This window comes from Balaenoptera musculus, chromosome 6, assembly GCF_009873245.2.
Source record: "Balaenoptera musculus isolate JJ_BM4_2016_0621 chromosome 6, mBalMus1.pri.v3, whole genome shotgun sequence".
Taxonomy (NCBI): Eukaryota; Metazoa; Chordata; class Mammalia; order Artiodactyla; family Balaenopteridae; genus Balaenoptera; species Balaenoptera musculus.
The window spans coordinates 81,968,084-81,984,866 of record NC_045790.1 but is presented as its reverse complement, the minus strand read 5'-3'; the positions used below and the strand labels follow the sequence as shown (position 1 = coordinate 81,984,866).

Genomic DNA, 16,783 nt, shown 5'->3' with positions numbered 1-16,783 from the left:
CCCGCGGAGTGACTTCGGAGGTATCTTCATTTCTCTGAGTTTCAGTTTCTTTATTTACAAAATGGGGGTTACATGGTGCCTGCCACCTGTCCCTGGCAGGGCTGAATTAGATCGTGTACCTGCAGAGCATGCCGCAGGCTGGAAGGGGCTACGCAGACGTGACTCGCTTTCGGGAAAGAGGGTGCTGTGGCAGAGTGGTGCAAAGGGGCCTGGCTTTAGGTTTGGGAAACCTGAGGCGGTGACTCTGCTGTTGCTGCCCTCATATCCCCTTGGCCCACCTGATTCACCTGCAGCTGGGGAGCTGGTCTCCAGCCAGCATCTCTTGAGACCCCCTGCCTGAGGGGGTGTCTGGCACCACGGGAGGTTCCTGTCCCAAAAACTGGCACAAGGGGCAGTGTGGCAGCACTAATGCCAGGCAATTCTCTACCTGCGCTGACAGAGTCAGGTCAGGTGGGAGGCTGTTTTCCAGCGAGGTGGAGCCTGGTCACCCAGAGCAGGGGCCACTCCTCAAAGCCCCTTCAGTGGCTTTTCTCCTTCCAGGCTCCCTTTCCCTAGGTCCTCACTCATGCTTCTTGGAATCATCTCCAAAACAAACGACTTGCCTCCAAGTCCTTGTCCCCTTCTGGGGAACCCAAACTCTGCTGAGGTTCTGCATTGCCTGTGTCACTTTGAGTGGGTTGCCTTGACCTCCTGGACTTGAGTTTCTACAACCGTAAAATGTGGGCAATACCTACCTCATCGAGTCGTTAAGAGATAAAGCACATGGAAACTCAGACTGAGGCCACGTTAACATTCAAACTGTGTAGGAGCAGCAGAAGCTCAGGAAGTGGAGGAAGGAGCCTGAGCCGCCTGTGTCCACAGGGCACAGAGAGCTGTTGCCAACTGAGACCTGGCACAGTGAGGCCGTGCTGCAATCAAAGAAGAAGAGAAAGAGGACACGGAAGACGGCAGGATGCAGGTTTCCAAAGAGAGTGATCTGAGTCTCACAGGACTAAAGAGACCCTTAGCAGAGCTAAAGAGGCCTAGAAGATTTCTGCCAAAATCTTATAATTGGCCAAATTGCCAGATACCCAGTCAACACTGGATGATGTCTTTATTGGGTCTAGGAATCAGTGCATAGTTGCCATTAAAACTCATGTTTTGTTAAATGTGCAATATACTCTTTCCCATAAGTTTTAATTTTCCAAGATGAAGTGCCCAGCATGCCTTTTGGAAGTTATTTCCTCTGAAGTATTGATCTCTATTTTAAGTTACCCATTCCTGTTATCCGCCGTCCCAGCTGACCATGTGGAATTCCCCCTTTCACCTCTGTGCTCCTCACTGGAAGTGATTTCCAAGTGGGCAGGGACCACAACGTGTCCTGGTCACTGAGAAGGTACAGCGCTGGGCATAGAGCAGAGATGGACGGATGGACGGATGGATGGATGGATGGATGGATGGATAGATGGATGGATGGAAGGATGGATGGATGGAAGGAAGGATGGGTGGATGGATGAGGAGTCCACACAAAACAAGCCTTTATTGGGAGTGGGTTGAGGGTGTCACAAGTACAGGCCCTGGATGGTGTGCACAGAGCGCTTCCAGCTGTCCTTCCAGCGCTGAGCCTCCTTTACCTGCAGTGTGTTGTCGTCCTGGATCTTCTTCAACTCCTCTTCAAATGACGCTAAATATTTCTGGGAGCAAGCAGCAGGAGGAGGCCACGTGAGGAAGGGCTTCTGGGCTCTGTGCCCTAGAGGAACACTGTAACCTGCTGGCAGGTAGCTTTGAACCCACTCCAGGCACCAGCAAGAGTTCCACAAGTCATTTTTCATTTACTTTGCCCAATAACCCATCAGGCAGGCCCGGTTGTTTCCCACATTTTACAGATTGGGAAACTGAGGCTCACAACCTTGCCTGGGGTTATGTAGCTAGAAGGAGGCTGAGCAGGGACTAGGACCTGCTCTACCTGATTCTGGACTCTGCCTAGGATCCTTCCTAACCACCATCCCACACTGTAGCCTCCTTGAAGCTCAGGGGTCCTGGCTTCCTCTAGAGGCTGAGCCCACAAGGCCTGAGCCCTCACTGAACCTGGCAGCAGAGTCGCCCCCTCTGCCTGGGTCTTAGCATGGTGGCCTGGGAACTGAGGGCTCTCCAAATACTGGGGTCAGCATATCTCAGGACGAGGTTTCTCTCTGGGGCACCAGGAACAAAGGTCCACACGTCTTCAGAGCCGAGAGGTCCCGCAGGAGGCCTCTGGGTGCAGCCTCCTCTTCGGGCAGGCCCCATGGGGTCTAACCCAGCCAGGCACTGGGTTCAAATCCTGGCTCTGCCACTCTGCAGTGGCATACAGGGGACACACTTCTTTAAGCCTCAGTGTCCTCAGCAGCAACATGGGGACAATTCTACCTTCCTTATGGGCTTGTTACAAGGATCCAATGAGAAGGCTCACGTTGAGAACAGAAACTGCAGCAGGTGCTCAGGAACTGTCCCTTATTCCACCCATTGTCACCCGCTGCTCCCATGGCCTCCATGCCTCTGACTACTCTGTCCCCTCACTCTGTCTCAACTGTTCCTCAGAAAGTCTTCCTTCACCGCCCCCAGTCTGGGTGTGGTGTCTCTCGGCTGGGCTCCTGCAGCACTGGGGCTCACACCATCAGACCCGAGCTATCATTGGAACTGGACACGACCTGTGGCTCACGTGCTGGTGCTTAAGAACACTGGCTGTTCCCAGTGCTGACACTGTGCCCTGGGGCACCCTGACGTGTGTCATCTGCTCCATGGACCAAATGACAGGGCACCTGGTGATAGCAAGCTCCCTCCTTCCCAAGGCAGCCACGCCGAGCTGTCCTGCGTTCCCTGGGGGTGCACCCACCCCACCCTGTCTCTCCACTCACCAAATAGACAGCATCTCGGGCTTCCACGGATGCCAGGTGGCCCAGGGTCGTTTTGGTGGTGGTGATTGATGGTGTTTTCTGGAGGAGAATCTTGTGTTGGATGGTGACTTTGGTGGGTTTGATTCCCGGCCACTGCCTACAAACAAACATGCATGAAAAGTCTTACAGGCTTACCTTCATCATTCACAGTGCACCCTTCATCCCTGGTGAAAACGGTTAGCATTTCTTTAAAAAAAAATTATCATGCTTTAAACGTCTTAATTAAAAGAAAAACCCTGCTAATAAACAAATGGGACCTAATGAAACTTAAAAGCTTTTGCACAGCAAAGGAAACCATAAACAAGATGAAAAGACAACCCTCAGAACGGGAGAAAATATTTGCAAATGAAGCAACTGACAAAGGATTAATCTCCAAAATTTACAAGCAACTCATGCAGCTCAATATCAAAAAAACAAACAACCCAATCCAAAAATGGGCAGAAGACCTAAACAGACATTTCTCCAAAGAAGACATACAGATTGCCAACAAACACATGAAAGGATGCTCAACATCACTAATCATTAGAGAAACACAAATCAAAACTACAATGAGGTATCACCTCACACGGGTCAGAATGGCCATCATCAAAAAGTCTACAAACAATAAATGCTGGAGAGGGTGTGGAGAAAAGGGAACCCTCTTGCCCTGTTGGTGGGAATGTAAATTGATACAGCCACTATGGAGAACAGTATGGAGGTTCCTTAAAAAACTAAAAGTAGAACTACCATACGACCCAGCAATCCCACTACTGGGCATATACCCTGAGAAAACCATAATTCAAAAAGAGTCATGTACCACAATGTTCACTGCAGCTCTATTTACAATAGCCAGGATATGGAAGCAACCTAAGTGTCCATTGACAGATGAATGGATAAAGAAGATTAGGCACATATATACAATGGAATATTACTCAGCTATAAAAAGAAACGAAATTGAGTTATTTGTAGTGAGGTGGACGGACCTAGAGTCTGTCATACAGAGTGAAGTAAGTCAGAAAGAGAAAAACAAATACCGTATGTTAACACATATATATGGAATCTAAAAAAAAAAAAAAAAAAAAACGGTTCTAAAGAACCTAGGGGCAAGACAGGAATAAAGACACAGATGTAGAGAATGGAAGTGAGAGAGTGGCATGGACATATATACACTACCAAATGTAAAATAGATAGCTAGTGGGAAGCAGCCGCATAGCACAGGGAGATCAGCTCGGTGCTTTGTGACCACCTAGAGGGGTGGGATAGGGAGGGTGGGAGGGAGACGTAAGAGGGAGGGGATATGGGGATATATGTATACGTATAGCTGATTCACTTTGTTATACAGCAGAAACTAACTCACCATTGTAAAGCAATTATACTCCAATAAAGATGTTAAAAAAAAAAAAAGAAAAACCCTACTGAGCATTTAACATTAAGCTTCATCAAGTTCTTTTTTGCATTTTCATACAGTTAAAATCCATGTGTATAGTCAGTTGGGTTCTGCATGGGGAAGGGGAATCCCACACCTCTAGGTGTTTCCCTTTTCTGGGTCTCAGTTTCCTCATCAGTTGGCCAGCCAGGTGGCAGTCATCAGTTCCTGGCCTGCTTTTCCTATTCTGCTATAAAACCACTGCTGACAACTTAGCTGGGCAAATCGCTGCCTTACTCCTTCTTCCAGAGTAACATTCTTGGGTCACAGGGACAAGCACTTTGGTAGCTCTTGTCATACATGATGGACAGCTGTAGTGGATCACAGTGCCACCAGCAATCTGAGAATGTGCCCCACACTGGGACAGGCCTCCCTTTCTTTGGGGGCCCCTTTGTGGGTCCTTATCACATGAACTAATAGCTGCTGAGCTCTTAGTATGTGCTGGGGCACTCCAAGTACAATCTCATTGAACTTTCTCTTCATAATATCATGTAAGGTAGGCTGCCATGCCCATTTCACAGATGAGGAAACAGGCTTAGGACACAACGCCTTCCCAAGATTACCAGGTTTGTTTGACGTCAGAGCTCGTGGCCCTAACCATTCCACTGCACCACCCCTAGCAAATCCAGCCATTTGTGGTATTCCTCCCTGCTCCCGGCTCTCACCTGCTGCCCCGTTCAATCAGGGGCTTCTCATTCTCTTCCTCCAGGGACAGCCCGGTGAGTTTCCTCCGTATTAGGATTGATGTTTTCTGTTTCGGGGGCTCCATCTCTGGCAGGCAAGAGACAGGTTACTGACGGCGGCCTCACCCACAGCCTGAGATCAAGGGGACCGACCCCCGACCTCACATTTAGAGAAATGAGGGCTCGCTCCCCTCTTCCCCACTTGGAGTCTCAGGCAGGAGGCAGAGGCCCCTCCCAAACAGAAGCCAAATGCACCAGATTCATAGGTGGGGGCCGAGGAGATGGCAGGGGGGTCAAAGCTGGAGGATGCGAGGTATGGTTTGGGCATGGTTCCCAACTCCAAAGCCCTCAGAATGATGCTCTGACTTTCTTGCAACTTCTGTGAGCCCCCGAATATGCTTTGTAGAGCCTTCTTTGGCTTATACTAGCTCAAATGGGTCCTGAACTAAAATTTCTCCTGGAATGCATACATTCAAGGTTGTCCCTCTCATGTCCGGCTCACTGACCTGCCCTTTGACGTGAAGGGAAAGGGGCTCCGTCCGCGCGGTGAGCAGCCCTCTGCACCCTGGTCTGCGTGGGTGGCAGGGCCAGGCTGCTTGGCTCAGAAGCCCGACTTACAGAGCAGGAGAGGCTCCTGCAGACCCGGCGCAGGGGGTCTCCCTGGCCTGGCGGTTCCCTCCAAGTTACCGAGGCTGCCTCCCTGCTGGCTCACCTCGCCTGTGTTCCCTCAAGTCTGAACCCCAGGGTCTCTGCAGGCTCTGCTCTCCCAAAGCAGGCTCACGTTTGCCAAAGAGACCCCCAACACTGGAAAGTGACCGCCTCGAAATTCATATACATTTTGACCTAGAAAGTCCACTTCTAGGAATCTGTTGCCCCGAAACAGAGAAATATGGATGCAGATGTTCCCTTCAGCACGATTACAGAAGTGAAAAGCTGGATGTGGCCCGATGTGCACCAGCAGGGAACTAATCAGTAACATAGTTCCCGTGTGTCCTCCTGCACAGCAACTGAAAGTGCTCAAGGAGGCGGTGACTGGCTTGCCCAGCGTCTGCCAAGGGGAAATTAGCTTACAAAAGAGCACACGCTTGTGATCCATCCTCCCATCCCCCCACTGATATACACACAGGCCTGTGCCCGAAGGGAAATAACGAGGAGGACAGCCAATGTTAAGGGCACTTATTTCTGGGTAGAAGGACCATGTTCTTCTCTTTCTTTGTAACTCATATTGAATTTCTCATTTTACTGTAAAAAATACTCATTGTCTGTGTAATGAAAACTTAAAAAAATAAAAATAATATATTTATTTACTTAATAGATTAGTGATAAATGGATAATATTTAATATATGATTTGAATCTTTGTGTACTTATAAAAGTAATTGGTGCACATTATAAAAAATTTAAACATCACCTAACGGGGAAAAAGAAAAGATTTTAGAAATCTCTCACAGCCCCACTCACCAGAGATGGTCATCAACAGTCTGGTACCTGTCTCTCAGGCTCTGTCGCTCTCATTCTCTGTCTCTGTCTGTCTCTCACACAGATTCATTTACATATATGCGGGGTGCATGTTTATATCACACATATGTTTTTTTAATAGTATCACAGGTAATTATAATGGTCACCTTGCTTTTTCCTGTGACAGTATTCCTTCAGGACTTTCTGGTTGGCACATAGAGACCTACCACACCCACTTGAACAGCTGCACAGTACTCCCTCCTACATCTGGACCATAATTTATTTACCCAATCCTCTATATGTAGATACTAACATTGTTTCCAATTCTTTGCAATTTCAAGCAGTGTTGTGAAGAATATGCTTGAAAATATATCTTTGAAAAAGTATGCACGTATTTCTGTTGGATAAATTCCCAGGGTTTGAACGGCTAGGTCAAAGGCACACACACTCAGGACTTTGACGGCACCGACAGAATGTTCTCCAAGAGAGCGGGGTGGACGTACGCTTCTCTGAGAGGCTCTGTGGTGCTCGGGCTTGCTGACAGCCTCACCAGTGCTGGCTGTCACTGAACTTATAAGCCTTGCCAGGCTGTTGGCGAGAAATGATATCTTAATAATGTTTATATTCACATTTTTCATCATTGGTGAAGTCAAGCATCTTTTAAATTTATTGGCCTTTTGAATTGCATGTTTGTTCTCTATCATCTCTTTTTACAAATTTGGCCTGTTAGAGTTCTTCATACCACAGGGATATTAGGCCATTCTCTGACCTATTAGTTATTAGGAATATTTTTGCAGTTTGTGGTTCGTCTTTCCGTATTTTGACATTTTTCCTTGATTTTGTTTTGGCCACAGAGAAGTGCCAGCTATTCCTTTATGGCTTCTGGTTCTTATACTTAGGAAAGCTGTCCCTACCGCAAGATTATGAAAATATTTAGCATTAGGATTTCATTTTTCATATATAATCTTTGATTCATTTGGGATTTGCTTTTTTAGTTTAAAAAAAGAGAGTTTTAATTAAAACAAACAAAAATTCATCAGTCCCCTCCATAGAGAATGTATTTTCATTCTGGGGGAGTTGGGGGAAAGCAGACCGCCCCACCCCAGGCCCATCACCCTGTGTCACACCCCCTGGGGCCAGGGCACAAGGCCGGTGGTGCACATACTTGCAACCTGGACATCGTCAATGGTGACCACCTCATCCAACTGCAGCAGGAACTTCTCAGTGAAGGTGGCCAAGCTGGCTATGAAAAACCGGCTGTACTTCCGGGTGAATTCCTGGAGGAAACATGGGGAGCACAGTGCTGCAGGGAGAGGAACTTGTCTCCAAAGACAGGCTGAAGGAGGATTTGGGGAGCACCATGTGAGACAAGACCAGGGCCACGTGTCAACTGTGTCCAAGTTAACAGGCATCTGGTCTTCCCCAGGAGGCCTCTCCCTAGAGGGGACTTGGTTTGAAGATAGGAAATGATTCTGAAATGGCCAAGGGACAGACATAGACAATTTACTAAAGAGGAAATAAAACTTGACATGGATCTTGGAAAAGAAGTTCTCAGTAGTAATTAATTAATTTAGAAATTTAAAAATGCAAGTTACAACGGCCAATAAAGACCATCTCCACCTATGACACCCGCCTGCTTTCACACCCTGCTTTGGCCAGGGTGTCAGCGAAGGGCCGTGCTCAGTGTTGTTGCTGGGCTGTCAGTGGGGGTGACCTCCGGAGGGCAGTGCAGCCCCCAGCATCTAGACATGGAGTGGATGGCACTACTGACCTCCAGCTGCTCCCTGGTCACCGCAATCAAGGTGTCCAAATCTTCCTGCCTTTTCTCTTCCACTTGACACAGAGACTCCATTTCTTGGAGATGTGCGGGGTGTCCGAGATTTGGGTGGAGCTTCTGGGCATTTTCATCCTTCAGACAATCCAGAAATCAGTAGGTTTTTTGACCTGGTCTTGAGGTCAGGACCAAAAAGTCACTGGCCTACGTCCTCTGCCAATTATGGCCACGGCCAGACTGATGTGTGCACTGACCTGGGTGTGTGAAGGGCTGAGGAGCGGCAGAGGAGGGAAGACAGGGGCATGGCTGGAGCTGACTCCGAGGGTTAAGAAGTGGGAGAGCTGAGCATCTGCCCCAGAACAGTCAGGGTTTCAGTCCAATAAAATCAACAGCATCCACATCCCATGGCTCGAAGGACCATGTGGACAATTATTGTTGATCTCAATGGCCACAGCCCCATAGAACCAGCTGACCTACTGGTTAAATCCAACAAGGAGCATGCTGAAGGCCTTCTATGAAGGAGCTGTTGGCTCAGCTCTCGTCTCTTCAGTGCCTAGTGTCCCTCACCCCCATCCAACAATCCCAAGCCTGGCCCACATCCTTCCCTGGCACTCAGTTCTGCCGACGCCCCACCTCCATTTCTGAACTCCCAGGGCCTCTGGTCGTGGAGAGGAGGGGCTGGTCCGGGGGGCCCCACCTTCCTTCTCTCCAGCTGTTCCTGATAATTCGAGAACTGTCCCCGGATCTCTTCGGTGGAGGTGCAATATTTTTTCCAGTGGTGCTCCTTGAAATTTTCCATCACCAGCCAACACACCTGGGGCAATAGCTCCTCAAATCTCCTCATCTGGGCCCGTAATTCTGTAGGAATTGGGGGTGGGGGACCAGGGGAGAGCACAGAGCAGAGCCAAGTTGCTGTGGCAATCTCTCCAACAAAGGCTCAAAGCAGCTTCCCAAAGAGAAAGGCTTGGTCTACAATGTGGTAATAGTTATTCCATCAAAAGGGGTCCTGTGGTCAAACCAGCATTAAAAGTACTGGACTAAACAAGTTCAAAGGACTTCTTTTCTACACTCTGTAGGACTTTCCAGTGCTTTTAAAATGCACTGCATCTTTCAGCAGTTCTGTCTCATCCATTATCTCTTCAAATATTGCCTTGACCCTAGTCTCCTCCTCTCCCTCTAGACCTCTAAGTAGCTGCATGCCAGACCTACTCTTTCTTCCATCTCTCTTCACTTCTCTCCAGTATTTCCATTTCTTTGTTTTTCTGTGCTGCATTTTGGTTATTTTCTTTGGTATTAAAGCCATTCATAATTTTAAAATTTCAATGATTTATTTTTCTAATATAGAAGTTTGATTTGGTTCTCTTTCATATTTACTTGGTCATTTTAATAGTCTTTTGCTCCTTACTCATGTTTCCAATGTCCTCTTTTATTTAACTCTAAATAAATACATTATTTTATATTCTGTGTCTGATACATTCAATATCTGAAGTCTTTACTGGTCTCATTCTGCTGCCTCATGCTCAAGGTGCCTTTTTCTGTGTGTGTGTGTGTGTGTGTGTGTGTGTGTGTGTTTTACGGTGAACTCTTATTCTGGGCATTTTATTTGTGGGAATCCCTGGAGGCCTGAACTGAAGGTGGGCTTTTCTGGAGAGGATTTGTAGTATCTCTACTAAACAAGCATCTGGGCATGACTAACTCAAAATCATTTTAAGCTAAGGTATCAGCTAGAGGTCTTATGGATGATCCACAAACACAAAGTTGAATTCAGGTTTATCTAAGTGTGACTTCAGGTTTAAACACCACATAAGAGCTGGCTTATAATTATGGATTCTCATTGGAGTTTTTCTTCTTCTTTATCCAGTGCCACAGCTTATAACAAGACAGTTTCCTTCTAGTCACTGGGGGAGGAGGGGACGTGGTTTCTGTCTCATTCTCCTTACTATGCAGATGGAGCCCTGTGGAGACCCAGTTTTCTGTGGCTTGTGCCCTTTCAGACTGCCCACCTTCGGTCGTCTGGTGCTTGGTCTCTGTTCCCAGTGTCCTGGAGGCCATGAAAACAGAGGCTCAAGTGGACCTGGGAGTCAGCAAAGCCCTCAGGGCAATAGCCAGAGTCACTGCTCAATTTATCTCTGAGTTCCTATTCTCACTTAATCTTGGAGCCTTGTGTGTTTCTTACTTGATAGCTAGCTCATCCATGCATTTAAAAGTTTACCGCAGAAGTGTTATATCCAGGATTTTTACATGTTTTCAGTGGAAGAGTTGGTCAGGATACTGGACTCCCTGAAGGAAATGGAAGTCTTCATTTAATGTGAACTGTCAATCTGCCCAAGAGGGACATAATCTGCAGCATTTCCCAAACCCATTTGACCAGGGGACCTTTCTTTTGAGGAAGGTCACATAGGATGGGATCCCACAGAGTTCACATGGGGAAACCCTGAGCTAGAGAAAAAGTGCTGCCCGTAGTTTCAATTCCAGTCATTCTACAGCTACAGTAATGAGAGCCACTGCTGATGATTTCCCCTGCATATGGCAGGGCTGTGAGGGGCTTAATCCTCAAAAAAGCCTTGCATGGTGCGTATTATCCTTGTCTCCATTTACAGGCAAGAGAAGGTGATTTGGTCAAGGTCATATGGCTGGCAGATGGCAGTGCTGGGTCTTGACCCCAGGTCTGGCTGTCCCCTAATCCTCTCCCTCTTCTACCTGTGCTGCCCCTCAACCAACACAGCAGGCCTGTGATGTGCCCTCAGGTTCCCTGCCGTACAGGCAGAAATAATCAGGACTTATGACTGCATAAAACACACATAGCTGTGGACATGGAGAAATAGGAACGGGGGCGGGACCTATGGGTGTGTTTTCACAGCTCCTTTTATGTCGTTATAATAAACATAAATGGCAAGATGTATCCTGCCTGCCTCTTTTCATGTCCCTATTCTCTAGGAGGCTATGTCTATCGAGTTCATCATAGCCCAAACCCATCATAGGCCAGGCATACAGTAGGCACTGTGGAAGGATTTTTCAAATGATTAAACACAGAGGCACCATATGACCCAGCAAGTCTTCTCCTAGTTATAAACCCAAGAGAAATGAAATCACACATCCACACACAACATGCACGTGAACGTTTGCAGCAGCAGCATCCATAACTGCCAAAAGGGGGAAACAACCAAGTGTCCATCACCGAATGAATAAACAATACTGCATGACTCCATTCATGTGAAAGCCCAGACAGGAAAATCTATAGAGACAGAAAGTAGATTAGCGGTTGTTTATGGCTGGGGACGTGATGGAGGGACAGTGGGTTCTAAAATTCACAGTGGTGATGGTTGCACAACTCTATGACTATATTAAAAGCCACTGAATGGGTGTAAAGTGTACAATTCAATGTATTTTAATATATTAAAATTAAATAAAATTAAATATATTAAAATTAAATTCATTAAGTGAATATTTCAATAAAGCTGTAAAAAATATCTATTCAATGAGTGAAACATTTTTAGTGATACAAATCACCATATTTCTCAAGAAAAGTGAATTTTTTTTGGCATTGTTGTTTCTCCCCAGTTAAATCTGATCAAGGTTTTTACCTAATTCTAAGATGTCAGCTTTTCACAGGGAGGCTCCTTTGCCTCCCCAGTGACCTCCAGGTCAGGAAGGCATCATTCAGGCCGTGAGAGGCTCTGTGCCCCCCACCCCACCGGCCTGCAGCCCATCTGCTGGCCACACCCACCTATGAGGCAGGAGTTGTGGTACTCATCAGCCTGGCTGTGGTACTCCAGGATCTTCCTGCAGATGTTCTCTGCGCACTGGTCAAAGGTTTCGTACATGCAGTCGGGCCTGGTGATTGAGCGCTTCTCTTTGCGGTAAAACTCCTGCAGGAGAGGGTTGAAAGTGTGGGTGCCAGGCCCCTCCCCAGGGGGCTCTGGCCCAGCATCTTGGCATCCTCCACCGTGCTCTCCTCATGCCCTGGCCTTCTCTACTGCTGTCCTCTACGCCAGCGTTGCTCCTCCTCCCTGTCTGTGCTTGTCACCACTGTCAGTATCCCAGGGCTATGTGAGGCATGAGCGAGCCAACGGTATAATTCTATGTATCCTTCAAGACTAAAATGGGTCTTCCACCCACCAGGCCGAGAGCTTTCTCTGAAGCGCCAAGCTGGGCCACTAATACGGATGACCCAGAGCTCTTCTCTAAAGACTCACAGCCCAGGGGGAGGCAGACAGGAAGCACACAGACACCCCTGCGTGGGGTGCACTGGACCGGGGCCCTGGGTCGCTCCTACTAGAGGCCCCCTGCTCCCACGGCCCCACCCATCCCTCTGTGGTGCCACCGTGTCTGTCATCCTCTGCTGGGTGCTGGCCACTCAGGGACAGAGACGGGGCTTGTTCCTCTTGGCACACCTGGTATCTGACACACAATAGCCAAGAAATGGTTGGTGGCTGAATAAATGGGTAAATGAATGGATGAGCTTTAATTTCTAGGATGAAAGACAGCACGTGAGTTGACAGAAGCTGGGTAGCGTGGTCATGGGGGCTGCAGTCCCCTTTGCTCAGTTTCACCCAAAGGCCATTATCAGCAGAAGGCAGGAGGCAGAGCCCACTGGGGACGTGTGGCCAGCGGATGGCAGAGGGGCAGGTAGAGCCCTCACCTCCACCACGGTCAGCAGGTGCTCGTTGCTCTCCCAGAGGAGGCTCAGGATGATGCCTTTAAAATCCCTGCAACACACAGGAGACAGATCCCTGAGAGGCCTTGTCTAATCACACTAAATGGTGTGGACAAAACCAAAGGGACTGAACATTCTGAGTACTCAGCAACCCGGCCAGAACTGGAGTTGGACAGCTCGGGATGCCCAAGCATATCCCCACCTAATATTTCTGTTCATCTAGTTTAATGCCTCTTGCATGTGACAAGCTGAGTTTGGCAGCTTCCAAGTGTCTCTGTTCTCTTTTGTCCTCATCACTTCTTGTAATTACTCATTCCTGGCCCAGGGCCATTGCTCACACTGATTCTTCTCCAGGGAACACTAACTTTCCTCTTGGTCACGTTTGTTCCTGCTCTTCCTTAGATACTGGCTCAGTGGTGATTCCTGACTGCCTTGTTCCAATGCTCTTCGTGGCCCTCAGCTTTACAGCACTCCCCACAGGGGGACGGGGGACTGATCTGTGTGACTGGCCATTAGTCCCATCTCTCCCAGCACCTGGTAAAGTCCACCAAGACACACACTGTGTGTCTGTTTTTGTCCACCGTGGAATCCCCTGTCCCATCGCAGTGCCTGCACCTATCAGTGCCTCAGTCTTGGTTGAGGGAAAAAAGAATGATTTCTTATAAATATTAATCGAATGAGCAAGACCGCCTGTAGGACCAAACATCCTCTTTCTGGTACCTCTGGCCTTTGGGTTGACTGTGCGCACATGGGGTCTTTACTGAACAAACCTGCACAGATCCAGTGAATATTCCTGTCGGTTAAGTCAACTGTCTCAACAGTAAGACTGAAATAAGGGACAGATGTGTTAGAACTGCATGTACCTGTAGGACAACTATTTTTTCACAATTTCTATAAAGTGATGCAGTGACTGCTTTACACACACATCAGTTTTGGCATTTTCTAAAATATATGTATATAAGTCACGTGATCTTTCATTTAAAAATTCATTCATCATAATTAAAGAAAATTAGAAATAAACTGAAAAGCAAGAAGAAAAAATAAATGCTAACATTTTATTGTATTTCCTTCTGCTGATTTTTAGATTGGTTTGGAACTAGGTTCATGTGCATTTTACATTCTGCACACTTAAAAGTGTTCCCCCTACATTATGATATCATTTTAAATGGCTGTGTAACACCATCGAGTATGTATGCACCATGGTTTACAATCCCCCATTTTTGGACCTTTAGGGTTTTTTCCCATTTTTAACTGGGATAAAAAGTATTGCATGGTATATCATGCAAGCGTTTTCTTCTTGATAGATGGTTTCCTTGGTAGAGGGACCCACAGACCTGCACAAAAGGCATAAACTTATGGCCTTCACTATACCTTTCCCAACTGCTTTCTGGAAAAGTAATTTGCTGTCTGTTGACCTTGACAAAAACTCTCCCCTCGAGCAAACGTTAGGCTCCTTTGCATGCTTTCACTATACTTTCCCAAATACTATTCCACTGAGTGATTCATGACCCTGGCGTGATTTTTTTTTTTTTTTTCCTGGCGTGATTTTACTAAGGATAATTTGGAACCTCATTGGCTTCCTGGGGAAACAAGATCTCCCCAAACTGGAGGGGAGACCCCCTCTAAGACCTCTCTCCCTGCCAACGCCTATGCTCCTTCTTCCTCCTTTTGCCACCTTCCACCTTCCCTTCTGTTCCCTGGTTTCCTTTGATATGACCCCTTCATAGCCCTATCTCCTCTGTCCGTCTGTCCACCCTGCCAGACCTTTCCCTTCCCACTCCAGCCCTCAACTTGCTACAGTCGCTTGAACTAAATTCAGGTGTCCTGTCCCCATCAGGGATCTCAAGGGACGGAGGAACTCCTGAAAGCAACTGCCTGAGGCTAAAGAGGAAAAAGGGCTAATTTGAAACAGGCTGGATGTTTCACCCGCTCATATGCACTCTAGAATTCAGAAACTCTTGTTAAGTATACTTATTATGGCAATATAATTATTTGTGTGAATTCAACAAAAAGCTGTCCTCCTTGTAACAGGATGTAATTGGAAACACTGATGTATAACCAAGGCTTTGACTGAAATGTCACATGGACAACGATGTATATAGGATCAGATATGACCAAACAGTTTCAGGAAACTAAGGTTGACTTCATGGAGACAATGCTTCAGAGCCCTCTTGGGAAAACCCACCTGGCACCTGGCTTATGAGGTTCCCAGCCTCACAGGTGAGTAAGGAAAACCTTAATGTACTGTGGGGACCTCAAGAAGAGAGGCTTTCACCCAAATCTATAGGTACTGCAGGTGAAATCTGACTCGCCTTTTTGGCTTCAAGAGGCTTTTAAGAGTCTAATCTGAGATTCTTTTTGAAAAGTTCCAGCAACGCAAACGTAAAAAGTTTAGGTGGTCAATCACCATGCTTGCTGCACTTATGTAAATAATCAGGCCAAAGCTAATGAGACCAGACTTGTTTTGTAAACAAGAATCAAAAAGAAGGGTGTCATAAATTTTGTTTCAATGGGAAACTATAGCACTCTCTTGTGATTAGTAGATTCTATCCCTATTCATTGGCTTTGAGGTTGCATGACCTCCCTGGAAACTGGCACGGATCTTGCTGTCATGTACGTTTTGTCAGTTCTTACCAAATCTCAATTCTTCTAGTCTCCTTCAATATCTGGCTACAACTCTCCACTGAGAGCTGAAACCTGACTATCTAGGTCCCTGTTGGGACTAGAAGTTGTTCTGTAGCTGGCTTTTCCTCCAGGATCCAAAGAAGCCCTGCCAGCTGGAGTCAGGTGATGGGCAACTGGAATGCCAGGAGCTACTCCCGAGTGGGCCACTCTGGGTGCTTCAGGCCCAACGTCTAGAAAGCCCCTTGACTGGCTGCCCTACTACCAAGTCTCAGTAGACGGTTCAGCTGGCCCTCAAGGAACAAAAGGTGACTGAATAGAAATGAACTTATTGTTCAAAGGAAAGAAGAATGTCTTCTTGGTGAACGTCTAAATTTGGTAGAAATATCTCTCAATAAATTTAGGTGAGTCAGGCTGAGACAAACCAATCTTGACCCTTACCCATCCCCTTGCCGACCTCTCCTGCTCTGCCCCCTACTTCCTATTTCCCTTAGCTGAGTTAGATTTAGCTGCCCCCTGACAAAGATGACAGGTTAAAATGGAGTTAAAGGACATGGCATTGGCACTTACTCCGCCGGAGGAGGTGGCTTGTCTCCGAGCACCTGGTACTTTCTATCTAGTCTGTTGGGCTTGGCATACCGTGTGATGCTGTGGGGCAAAGGTGGGTCAGTGCTCTGGAGGCCGGAGATAAACACAGGCAGATCTGAGCCTGCGTGAGCCCCACCCGGGCCTGCCTGTGCGGCCCCGTGCTTCGAGGTGCTCCCTCCCCCTCGGCAGCTCTGGAGACATCCTTATCGTGGGGCTGAAGCCCTGACCACTAAAACCCACACAAGGTTGCTGAGAGTGGGTAAGGGACAGAGGTGCTCGGGCCCAAAAATCTGTATCCTTTTCTGTGGTGAGGACCCAAAGAAAAATAGGTTGAGCCACATGTAGGGTTGCCAAATTTTCAAATAAAAATACAAGTTAAACTTGAATTTCTTAAAACAACACTGTAAATCAACTATACAACAATAAATTTTTAAAAAGAACTCAAATTTCATATAAGCAATGAGAAATTTTTAGTGAACATCCCATGCAATATTTGGGACACACATATATAATATTAAAAATATTATGTGCTGTTCATCTGAAATTCAAATTTAACTGGGCATCCTGAATTTTTATCTGGCAGCCCTAGCACCATGTACTTCATTGGTAACCACTGAGAGACTGAATATACAAATGGACAACAGCTGGACCATATATAAATAGAGAACTCTGGCCCATAAGCTGCA

General features: G+C 47.1%; 1 protein-coding gene across 6 annotated transcripts in view; it reads right to left on the bottom strand.

The window, feature by feature from the left end:
* Positions 1–1,493: 1,493 nt before the first annotated feature.
* The window catches only part of CCDC180 (coiled-coil domain containing 180), a 55,641-nt gene continuing 40,351 nt past the window's right edge, over positions 1,494–16,783 (bottom strand). Inside the window, exons 29-37 of one of the 6 annotated variants that reach the window (XM_036855309.1) lie at positions 16,080–16,190; positions 12,873–12,939; positions 11,958–12,099; positions 8,928–9,088; positions 8,228–8,365; positions 7,622–7,733; positions 4,983–5,088; positions 2,874–3,009; positions 1,494–1,673 (exon numbers count right to left, since the gene is read on the bottom strand). In XM_036855309.1, coding sequence (XP_036711204.1) covers positions 1,542–1,673; positions 2,874–3,009; positions 4,983–5,088; positions 7,622–7,733; positions 8,228–8,365; positions 8,928–9,088; positions 11,958–12,099; positions 12,873–12,939; positions 16,080–16,190 — 1,105 coding nt within the window. In that variant the 3' untranslated portion in view covers positions 1,494–1,541. Of the gene's footprint in view, positions 1,674–2,873; positions 3,010–4,982; positions 5,089–7,621; positions 7,734–8,227; positions 8,366–8,927; positions 9,089–11,957; positions 12,100–12,872; positions 12,940–16,079; positions 16,191–16,783 lie in introns of those variants that run through there. The other 5 variants (XM_036855310.1, XM_036855311.1, XM_036855313.1 and 2 more) reach the window with 5 other exon arrangements.